The 12,308-nt window shown below is 53.5% G+C and overlaps 1 protein-coding gene across 2 annotated transcripts; it reads right to left on the minus strand.

Moving 5' to 3' along the window:
- Positions 1–657: 657 nt before the first annotated feature.
- LOC131736429 (acetylcholinesterase-like) lies at positions 658–11,925 on the minus strand. 2 transcript variants are annotated; one of them, XM_059021914.1, is made up of 4 exons: positions 11,675–11,925; positions 5,753–7,383; positions 4,431–4,597; positions 658–2,053 (listed from the first exon to the last, which is right to left on the minus strand). In XM_059021914.1, exons 2-4 carry the CDS (start codon positions 7,324–7,326, stop codon positions 1,932–1,934), a joined length of 1,863 nt encoding a protein of 620 aa, XP_058877897.1. In that variant the 5' UTR covers positions 7,327–7,383; positions 11,675–11,925; the 3' UTR covers positions 658–1,931. The 2 variants fall into 2 exon arrangements, with proteins under 2 accessions (XP_058877897.1, XP_058877898.1); XM_059021915.1 differs by lacking the exon at positions 11,675–11,925 and adding an exon at positions 10,337–10,485.
- Between the last annotated feature and the right edge of the window lie 383 nt (positions 11,926–12,308).

A 12,308-nucleotide genomic window follows, 5' to 3' on the forward strand; every position in this document is an offset into this window, starting at 1 on the left:
GTGAAGAGGCCCAATGAACAGCCCTCCCCTCCCCCTCCTCTAATCAGCTCTATGAACACTCACCTCACGCCTGTCCGTCCGTCTGTCCGTCACACGGCCAGTCAATCCCACTCTCCTACTCCCAGTGACACCAGTGGGGTGTGGAGGAGAGCGAGCAGAGAGCTGAGACACACGCGCGCACACACACAGAGTGTGTGGAGGAGATGTGAGAGAGGAAAAGAGAGGGGGGGCAGGTATCCAATTTCAAATGTGCTGCCAAACAGGAGGAGCGAGAAAGAGAGAGGGAGGGAGGAGAGAGAGAGAGGAGGGGAGGTAGAAAAGAAAAGAAATAAACAGAGGAAGGAAAGGAGGGGGAGGGAAAGAGAAGAGGGAGAGAGAGACAGAGAGAGGGGGGAGAGGGGAAGAGAGGGAGAGGGGGAGAGAGACAGAGAGCGAGAGGGGAAGAGAGAGAGAGAGAGAGAGAGGGGGGAGAGGGGGAGAGAGACAGAGAGCGAGAGGGGAAGAGAGAGAGAGACAGAGAAAGAGAGAGAGAGAGTGTGTGTCTATGTTCAATGTGTTTCTTATAAAAGTTTCCTCACAGTAAAAGCACAGCAAAGTGTAATAAACTATACAGTCACACTCACTGACACACACACACATACAGAACAAGAGAGACCGTTTGTGATTCTGTTGTTTTTGGTTTATTGTAATTTCTTTTATCATTATATATATATAATAATTTCCCCCTCGGATGTCAAATTTACTCAGAGAAAGGAGGAAAACAGACAAATAATGTACATCCATGCAGAATGATTCTGTATACAGCAGTCAAGCAAGCAGTGAGCAGCTGAGGGCAATGTCTGGGGTCTGTGCGCAGAACACCCCTCGAAGAAATGGTGCGTTCCACCAGCCCACACAGTGCTGCAGCCTCTGTGAAGCAGAACGTACCATTTCTGAACCGGCACGGGTAAAGCGCACAATCTTTTTTACTGGGCTGTACTTTCGCTTTTCTACCAGCAGATGGTAGTATAGCCTTGAGTAAAAACTTCAAAACACTGTCACTCTACAGCAGTGTTGACAACAAGATCGGTGATAAATTTAGGAATGGAAATATTATAGAATTCACACTTTAAATACGGCACATATTCATGTATATATTTGTAAATATTATACTTTTGTTGTGACATCATCCAGACATTGCCCCTTAACAACATAATAACAAAACACTGTAATAAATATATGTAATCATATTTAAATATTAAATATCTTCGACAGTTATATGCTATTATTGCTAACATTGTCATCATAATTAACATCATCTCCATACTCTTATTATTATTATTATTATTATTATTATTATTATTATTATTGTTTCATATGATATTATTTTACAAGATAACAGTTTTAAAGTGTGGGGGTCATGCGAAGGATTCCTATTGGAGGAGGGGGATCGCCGCACGCACGCACACACGCACGCACGCACACACGCACGCACACACGCACGCGCACACGCACGCTCGCACGCACACACGCACGCACGCACAGACGCACGCGCACACGCACACGCACACACACATACTGAAGATCATTGAATCTGAATCTTGAAACATCCTCAACTACAACTTTTCTGAATCAACCACTGAGAGGGACACGCCTGCACACTCAACCAATCAGAAAAGGAGAAAGGGATAAACTGCAGCCAATCGGAACACAGTCCAGCCACACTTCAGCCATCAGCACCAGGCAGAAGGACGGAGACGCAGATGGATCACCAAGAGGGGGGTATCTCTGTGCACAGACACACTGAGACACTGAGACACTGACACACACACACTGAGACACACACACACTGACACACTGAGACACACACACACACACACACACTCACACACACACACTGAGACACACACACACACACACACACACACACACACACACACACACACTCACTCTCACAGCTCCGCGCAGCGCTCCTGTTTGCTGTAGTGGTCGAACTGGCTCTTCCAGTGCATCATGTAGGAGCTCCACCTGTGAAACTCCGTCTTCCACTGGCGCTCCGCGTCGTCGATGTTATCTGAGAGAGAGGGAGAGATACACTTTTTACTGCACTGCACAAAATATAAGAATATAAGGGAAGCCTTCTTCACAAAAAAAATACAAAATCTCTGCATAGATTTCTCAGACTGGCCAGACCCAGATAAACTCCCCCTCCTCCTCGGAGACAAGCTGTATAGAAGAGGCAGCCCAGGACACAAGCGCCTGCCACAGCCTGAGGGACAGGGAGGGACACCGAGGCTCCTCACACAGCCTGAGGGACAGGGAGGGACACCGAGGCTCCTCACACAGCCTGAGGGACAGGGAGTGACACCGAGGCTCCTCACACAGCCTGAGGGACAGGGAGTGACACCGAGGCTCCTCACACAGCTTGAGGGACAGGGAGGGACACCGAGGCTCCTCACACAGCCTGAGGGACAGGGAGGGACACCGAGGCTCCTCACACAGCCTGAGGGACAGGGAGGGACACCGAGGTTCCTCACACAGCCTGAGGGACAGGGAGTCACACCGAGGCTCCTCACACAGCCTGAGGGACAGGGAGTGACACTGAGGCTCCTCACACAGCCTGAGGGACAGGGAGTGACACCGAGGCTCCTCACACAGCCTGAGGGACAGGGAGGGACACCGAGGCTCCTCACACAGCCTGAGGGACAGGGAGGGACACCGAGGCTCCTCACACAGCCTGAGGGACAGGGAGTGACACCGAGGCTCCTCACACAGCCTGAGGGACAGGGAGGGACACCGAGGCTCCTCACACAGCCTGAGGGACAGGGAGTGACACCGAGGCTCCTCACACAGCCTGAGGGACAGGGAGGGACACCGAGGCTCCTCACACAGCCTGAGGGACAGGGAGTGACACCGAGGCTCCTCACACAGCCTGAGGGACAGGGAGTGACACTGAGGCTCCTCACACAGCCTGAGGGACAGGGAGTGACACTGAGGCTCCTCACACAGCCTGAGGGACAGGGAGTGACACTGAGGCTCCTCACACAGCCTGAGGGACAGGGAGTGACACTCATGCCAATAAAGCAATTGAAATTGAAAACTGAAATTGAAAGAGTGAGAGAGAGAGAGAGAGAGAGAGAGAGAGAGAGAGAGAGACGACGCTCCCTCCCTCCCATGCTCCTGGAATAGCAGGCTGGTTGGGACTGGGCTGATCCTCGGGATGCAGTCAGTATTTATAGAGATCCCGGCTCCGGCTGGCAGCTGCAGGGCGACCTCGCTGACACCACCCCCCCCCCCCCCCCCGCGTATACGAGGAGTGGAAAAAGTGACGAGGAGTTATAAACAGAGCGAGGGAGATAAGAGGGGAGAGAGAGAGAGAGACAGGGAGAGGGGAGAGGAGTGAGGGAGAGGAGTTATAAACAGAGCGAGGGAGATAAGAGGAGAGAGAGAGACAGGGAGGGAGAGGGGAGAGGAGTGAGGGAGAGGGGAGAGAGAGACAGAGAGAGAGAGGTACAGAGAGGTACAGAGAGGTACAAAGAGGTGCAGACAGGTACAGAGAGGTACAGACAGGAACAGAGAGGTACAGAGAGGTACAGAGAGGTACAGAGAGGTACAGACAGGTACAGAGAGGTACAGACAGGTACAGAGAGGTACAGAGAGGTACAGACAGGAACAGAGAGGTACAGAGAGGTACAGACAGGAACAGACAGGTACAGACAGGAACAGAGAGGTGCAGAGAGGTACAGACAGGAACAGAGAGGTACAGACAGGTGCAGACAGGTACAGAGAGGTACAGACAGAAACAGAGAGGTACAGAGAGGAACAGACAGGAACAGAGAGGTACAGACAGGTACAGAGAGGTACAGACAGGAACAGAGAGGTACAGACAGGAACAGAGAGGTACAGACAGGTACAGAGAGGTACAGACAGGAACAGAGGGGTACAGACAGGAACAGAGAGGTACAGACAGGAACAGAGAGGTACAGAGAGGTACAGACAGGAACAGAGAGGTACAGAGAGGTACAGACAGGAACAGAGAGGTACAGACAGGTACAGAGAGGTACAGACAGGTACAGAGAGGTACAGACAGGAACAGAGAGGTACAGACAGGTACAGAGAGGTACAGACAGGTACAGAGAGGTACAGAGAGGTACAGACAGGAACAGAGAGGTGCAGACAGGAACAGAGAGGTACAGACAGGTACAGAGAGGTGCAGACAGGAACAGAGAGGTACAGACAGGAACAGAGAGGTACAGACAGGTACAGAGAGGTACAGACAGGAACAGAGAGGTACAGACAGGAACAGAGAGGTACAGACAGGTACAGAGAGGTACAGACAGGTACAGAGAGGTACAGAGAGGTACAGAGAGGAACAGAGAGGTGCAGACAGGAACAGAGAGGTACAGACAGGTACAGAGAGGTGCAGACAGGAACAGAGAGGTTTGGTTCACCTGTGACGTTGAGCAGCTTGGGCAGGAATCGGTTCCAGAAGGCACACACCTGGGTGCGCAGCCCGCGGAACACCTTGAGAGGCTCCAGGTTCAGCCCCACGTATTTCTGCTCTGCGGCGGAGAAGAGGGGCCAGCGGCGCCCGGACTCTGAGGGCTCGTTCGGGTTCCTGGGAGGAAGGGAGGGGGGGTTAGATACAGCGTTGGAGAGAGAGAGACACAATACACCCACATTCCCTCACTCCTCTCCCCTCTCCTTCAATGCCCCTCCACCCCCTCACTCCTCTCCGCTCTCCCTCAATGCCCCTCCACCCCCTCACTCCTCTCCCACCCCACCCCACCCCCTCACTCCTCTCCCCTCTCCCTCAATGCACACCCACCCCCTCAGTCCTCTCCCACCCCCTCACTCCTCTCCCCTCTCCCTCAATGCCCCTCCACCCCCTCACTCCTCTCCCACCCCCTCACTCCTCTCCCACCCCACCCCACCCCACCCCACCCCCTCACTCCTCTCCCCTCTCCCTCAATGCACACCCACCCCCTCAGTCCTCTCCCACCCCCTCACTCCTCTCCCCTCTCCCTCAATGCCCCTCCACCCCCTCACTCCTCTCCCACCCCCTCACTCCTCTCCCCTCTCCCTCAATGCCCCTCCACCCCCTCACTCCTCTCCCCTCTCCCTCAATGCACCCCCACCCCCTCACTCCTCTCCCACCCCACCCCACCCCCTCACTCCTCTCCGCTCTCCCTCAATGCCCCTCCACCCCCTCACTCCTCTCCCACCCCCTCACTCCTCTCCCCTCTCCCTCAATGCCCCTCCACCCCCTCACTCCTCTCCCACCCCACCCCACCCCCTCACTCCTCTCCCCTCTCCCTCAATGCACACCCACCCCCTCAGTCCTCTCCCACCCCCTCACTCCTCTCCCCTCTCCCTCAATGCCCCTCCACCCCCTCACTCCTCTCCCACCCCCTCACTCCTCTCCCACCCCACCCCACCCCACCCCACCCCCTCACTCCTCTCCCCTCTCCCTCAATGCACACCCACCCCCTCAGTCCTCTCCCACCCCCTCACTCCTCTCCCCTCTCCCTCAATGCCCCTCCACCCCCTCACTCCTCTCCCACCCCCTCACTCCTCTCCCCTCTCCCTCAATGCCCCTCCACCCCCTCACTCCTCTCCCCTCTCCCTCAATGCACCCCCACCCCCTCACTCCTCTCCCACCCCACCCCACCCCACCCCCTCACTCCTCTCCGCTCTCCCTCAATGCCCCTCCACCCCCTCACTCCTCTCCCACCCCCTCACTCCTCTCCCCTCTATCCTCCCCCTCTCTCACCCAGTCCTGGCGAAGTTGGCCCAGTATCTCATGATGCGTCGGCTCAGCGTCTCCTCGTCGGCAGTGTAGTTCAGGCTGCGGTTCAGGGGCAGCCCGAACACGAACTCAATCTCGTAGCCGTGGATCACCCCCATCCACTCCGGCCAGGCCAGGTTAGAGGCGCGGTGGTCGAAGTAGTAAGCATAGACCCCCCCTCCCCCTCCCCCTCCCCCGGGGGTCCCCAAACCGGCGTACGCCCCAGCGAAGTGAAGCAGGGGGCAGATGACGTTGTGGTCGCCCACGATGTCGTCCAGGGCGTTGCGGTTCTTGACGGGGTTGTCCTCGTCCATCCAGTCGGTGTACTGCAGCACCACGGCCTCCTGGCCGATGTCGTTGGCATGGGGGACGCTCATGCGCACCCCTTCCAAAAAATCCTCCCTGCTGATCAGGCTCTCGTTGTCCTTGCTGAAGCCGGGCGCCCCGTACAGCAGGAAGTAGGAGCCCTCGTCCTGGTTCACCCCCAGCAGCACCGCCGGGGGGGGGTCCCTGAACCCGGCGGGGCTCAGCGCCGCCTCGGGGGGGTCGGGGAGGAAGACGCCGTCGATCAGCGGCACAAAGGAGAAGCGGAACAGGCTCCGATAGGGCAGCACCAGCCACTCCTGATCGATCAGCTCCTGGGGCTCCCTGGAGCGCAGGCAGTCCACCAGCTGGCTGTCGTTGATCCCGGAGGAGCCGCCCCCCTCGCACCCCACCAGCTTGCCCAGCAGCGTGGCCCTCCTGCGGGCCTCGGCCGGGGTGACGGTGGCCCAGGGGCAGTTGGGAACCCCGCTCTGCATGATGGCGCGGGAGAAGAGCGGGCGGCTGCCCGGAGACAGGAGGTGCATCCCCACGGAGGCACCCCCGGCGCTCTCCCCGAATATGGTCACCGATTTGGGATTGCCGCCGAAAAAATGAATGTTTTCCTGCACCCACTGGAGGGCCAGGCGCTGGTCCAGGAGCCCCACGTTGCCGGGGGCTTCCTGGGAGCCGTGGAGGGCCAGGAACCCGAAGGCCCCCACCCTGTAGTTCATGGAGAGCACCAGGACCTGTTCGGATTGGGCCAGGAAGCGTCCGTCGTACACGTCGAGCGACGCCGAGCCGCTGTAGAACCCGCCTCCGTAGATCCAGACCATGACGGAGGCGTTGCGCGGGCGGGGCGACGGGACCCAGATATTGAGGTACAGGCAGTCCTCGCTCATCTCCCGGTTGGGGTTCCACATTTCGATGCCAGGGAAGCCCGGGTACGAGGTGTCCACGTACTGGTAGCAGGCTTTGGGGTACGAGCCCGCGTCCCACGTCCCCGGCCATGGCTTCTTGGGGTGCGAGGGCTGGAAACGCAGCTTCCCCACTGGGGGCTCCGCGAAGGGGATCCCCAGGAAGGCGGAGACGTGACCCCCGCTGCCCCCGCTGCCTCCTCTCGAGTTCGGAACCGGCAGACGGACCCCCTTGACCCTGCCTGCCCGGGTCGTGACGGAGAGCTCCGAGTCCAGAGCTGGGAAGAGGGAGGGGAGGAGGAGGAGGAGGAGGAGGGAGGGGAGGGAGGGAGCTTGAATCATCGTCCTGGTGTGGCGGGTGGATCACGGGGGTTCTATAGCGGGGTCTGCTTCTTCCTCCTGTGGAGTGAGGGGAGGAGAGGGAGAGGGGGAAGAGAGAGAGAGGGAGAGAGAGAGAGAGTTATTAAACCGCATTTCTACATGAGCACAGCCTGACACACACACACACACACACACACTGAGACACACACACACACACACACACACGTGTTTCTCAGCTCCAAGCCCCCCTCCCTCCCCCCCCCCCGCCCTATTGAAATGGAACCCCACGGAGGTTGTTCCGCTGTTGTGCTCCGTTGCCCTGGCGACGGGATTAGTGGCGTCCTGAGTGGGGGGGCGGCTGCGTGCCAGCTGGACCCGGGGGCTATTCTGAGGGTCCGGAGCACATGCCTGCCGACAACTGGGCTGAGACCATAATAAACACACACTCTATACAATGTGTACACTATACACTATACACTATACCACACACACACACTATACAATGTGTACACTATACACTATACCACACACACTCTACACAATGTGTACACTATACACTATACACTATACCACACACACACTATACAATGTGTACACTATACACTATACCACACACACTCTACACAATGTGTACACTATACACTATACACTATACCACACACACACACTATACAATGTGTACACTATACACTACACCACACACACTCTACACAATGTGTACACTATACACTATACACTACACCACACACACTCTACACAATGTGTACACTATACACTATACACTATACCACACACACTCTACACAATGTGTACACTATACACTATACACTATACCACACACACTCTACACAATGTGTACACTATACACTATACACTATACCACACACACACACTATACAATGTGTACACTATACACTATACCACACACACTCTACACAATGTGTACACTATACACTATACACTATACCACACACACACACTATACAATGTGTACACTATACACTATACCACACACACACAGCGCAGACACTGATACACACACACTGATATACACACTTCTTGAGATACACACACACCCTGAGACACACATCCCGAGACACACTGAGACACACACCCCAAGACACACTGAGACACACACCCAGTGACGGCAGGCTCTATTTATAACCTTCCCCAGCAAAACAACAAGCATCCCAAACGAGCAGGGCCTCTCTGTCTGTCCCTCCCCTCACCTGTGTCCCCCTCCCCTCTCCTCTCCTCTCCTCTCTCTCCCCCTCTCTCTCCCTCTCGGAAGTCTCTCCTCTCCGGCGCTCCAGGAATGCCAGACTCTGGGATTCACAAGGGGATCCGATTCACCTCGGGACCTAAAAACACTTCCACCATCCCTCTCATTCCTTCCCTCCCTCTGTCTTACACCCCACCCCACTCTCACACACATGCTCCCACACACACACACACTCCCACACACACTCATACACTTTCTCACACTCACACTCTCATACACGCTCATACACTCTCTCACAGCCAGCTCTCCGACAGGCAGTTCAGCACACACTCTGGTGCCAAGGGAACCACAGCCCACAGGCAAAGAGACACAGAGAGAGAGAGAGAGGCAGAGAGGCACAGAGAGAGGCAGAGGCACAGAGAGAGAGAGAGAGAGAGAGAGAGAGAAAGAGAGAGGCAGAGAGGCACAGAGAGGCACAGAGAGAGAGAGAGGCACAGAGAGAGAGAGATAGAGAGAGAGAGTGAGAGAGAGAGGCACAGAGAAAGAGAGAGAGAGAGAGAGGCACAGAGATAGAGAGAGAGAGAGAGTGAGAGAGGGAGGCACAGAGAGAGAGAGACAGAGAGGCACAGAGAGAGGCAGAGAGGCACAGAGAGAGAGAGAGAGAGAGAGAGAGAGAGAGAGAGAAAGAGAGAGGCAGAGAGGCACAGAGAGGCAGAGAGAGACAGGCAGAGAGACAGAGAGACAGGCAGAGAGGCAGAGAGAGACAGGGAGAGAGGCACAGACACACAAACTCTGAGAGAGACACAGAGAGAGAGAGACAGGGAGAGAGGCACAGACACACAAACACTGAGACACAGAGAGAGAGAGAGAGACAGGGAGAGAGGCACAGACACACAAACACTGAGAGAGACACAGAGAGAGAGAGAGAGACAGGGAGAGACACAGAGAGAGAGAGACAGGGAGAGAGGCACAGACACACAAACACTGAGACACAGAGAGAGAGAGAGACAGGGAGAGAGGCACAGACACACAAACACTGAGACACAGAGAGAGAGAGAGAGACAGGCAGAAAGGCACAGACACACAAACACTGAGAGAGACACAGAGAGAGAGAGAGAGACAGGGAGAGACACAGAGAGAGAGAGAGACAGGGAGAGAGGCACAGACACACAAACACTGAGAGAGACACAGAGACAGATAGACAGGGAGAGAGGCACAGACACACAAACACTGAGAGAGACACAGAGACAGATAGACAGGGAGAGAGGCACAGACACACAAACACTGAGAGAGACACAGAGACAGATAGACAGGGAGAGAGGCACAGACACACAAACACTGAGAGAGACACAGAGAGACAGCTAGAAAGCCAGATTATTAAATGAAATGGCGCACGTTTAGGTTGTCAGTATTTCTCAATGTCGTTTGGATATTAAGTATCGCTGAAAACAACCAGGCAAAAGATGAAAGCAACATTTACAAAATAGGAACGTGACACCGACACATAGGGCAGCAGTGTGGAGTAGTGGTTAGGGCTCTGGACTCTTGACCGGAGGGTTGTGGGTTCAATCCCCAGTGGGGGACACTGCTGCTGTACCCTTGAGCAAGGTACTTTACCTAGATTGCTCCAGTAAAAAAACCCTACTGTATAAATGGGTAATTGTATGTAAAAATAAATGTGATATCTTGTAACAATTGTAAGTCGCCCTGGATAAGGGCGTCTGCTAAGAAATAAATAATAATAATAATAATACAGAAAAGAAGACTTCAATTATCAACAATAATAATAACAACAACAACAATACAGACCAGAAAACGCTCCCGACGCGCTGATAAACCCTGTACTCCCGCAGGCGGGTAATTCACTCTCAAAACTGGAGCATCACATGACCGACAATCAATTTGAAAAGTGACAGGTTAATGACATCCGCGGAAAAAACAACATACACGCGCGCACACACACAACGTGTTCATACCTTTAAAAACACGTGCCTTATCTTAAAAAGCAAACACGTGACCGTGCCGGTAAAGGGACGGTGCAGAATGACATCATGCGCCCGGCGCGCCCGCAAACGGAATACAAATGGTTTGTGTTTTTAGGAAAAATCTATCTATCTATCTATCTATCTATCTATCTATCTATCTATCTATCTATCTATCTATCTATCTATCTATCTATCTATCTATCTAAATTATTTATTAATTGATTCTATTTATTTTATACTAAACAAACCAACAACGTCATATCTTCTTGCACTATATGAAACGCCACGCCGATCTCCAGATGAGAAGGAGGATTTCGTGTCGATTGCTCGATCTCTGCTCGACTTGCCCGGACACCGCGCAATGTAAACAGCGCCGCGCACACACGCCCTTTTCACACACTGTGGACAATCCCATCCGCGCTAATTCGCTTTGTTTTAAAAGGTAGCGTCCGTGCATATTTAAACAGCGGGGCTGTATTTAAAAACAAAACTAATCATAATACATGATCTACTGAAAATAGAGCGAACTGAGCCACACCCACCGACACACACACACACACACTGACACACACACCCACACGCTGACACACACACACATACACACACACACACACACATATACACACATATACACACACTGACACACACACACACTGACACACACACACATACATAAACACACACTGACACACACACACACTCTGACACACACACACACACACTCTGACACACACACTGACACACACACACACACCCACACGCTGACACACACACACATACACACACACACACACACATATACACACATATACACACACTGACACACACACACACTGACACACACACTCTGACACACACACACACAGACACACTCTGACACATAAAAGTACACAAATAAGCATACATTTAAAACAAAAGACTTATACATTTAATTATTATTAATAATAATAATAATAATAATAATAATAATAAATGAAATACCCTAACAATCTTACAGAAATGCATCCTAATATATATATATATATATATATATATGACTGTATATATAGCTGTCTGCAGACATCATGCAAAACACTGAACACAGACACACAGCACGGCGCTGATTATTCTTATTCTCATCATTATGTTTGTAATGCGATGGTATGTATCGGTTGAGGCTCACCTCTGTGCGCTGTTTCGGGAGCGGGTTCGCCCTCCTCCGGCTGCAGTCGGGTCTTTGCGCCGCCTCGGTGTTCGTGCAGCGCGGCCCCAGTTAGAGGCTCAGTCGGGTCGGGTAGCGCAGGGACTGAGGGACGGTGCCGGGTGCGCGGTTTCTGTCGGCTCCACACAGTCACGGTCTCGCTGGCCTGTCTGTCCGCGTCTCTCTGCGGCTGCTGCCCAGCGCTCGACTCCTTATAATAAACCCTAGAATGAAAAAAGGGCTCGCCAAGTTCTCGCGATACCTCGACCCCCCCCCCCCAGTCCATTCTACTATTGCATGGAGGGTCTCGCGAGATCGGGGGACGGAGGGAGGGTAACATACAGTATTGAATTCATTAGTTATAATTTACAGTCTGTATTTCAGCAGCTGTGCAGAGTGCTGAGTTTGCAATGGTACACACAGTCTGTACAGGGATCGCTCACACAGACGCGCTGTTTAAACCCGACACACTGCGCATGCGCACCATACATGTCTGTTTCTAATCAGGCCTTGTAGACCGTCCCGTTTGTTTAAGCTGTCTCCCTTCCTGTCGCTCTCTCTGATGCGAACGGACTGAGTATACACGCATAATCTCTCTCTGTGTATTTACTGTAGG

This window comes from Acipenser ruthenus, unplaced genomic scaffold, assembly GCF_902713425.1.
Source record: "Acipenser ruthenus unplaced genomic scaffold, fAciRut3.2 maternal haplotype, whole genome shotgun sequence".
NCBI lineage: Eukaryota > Metazoa > Chordata > Actinopteri > Acipenseriformes > Acipenseridae > Acipenser > Acipenser ruthenus.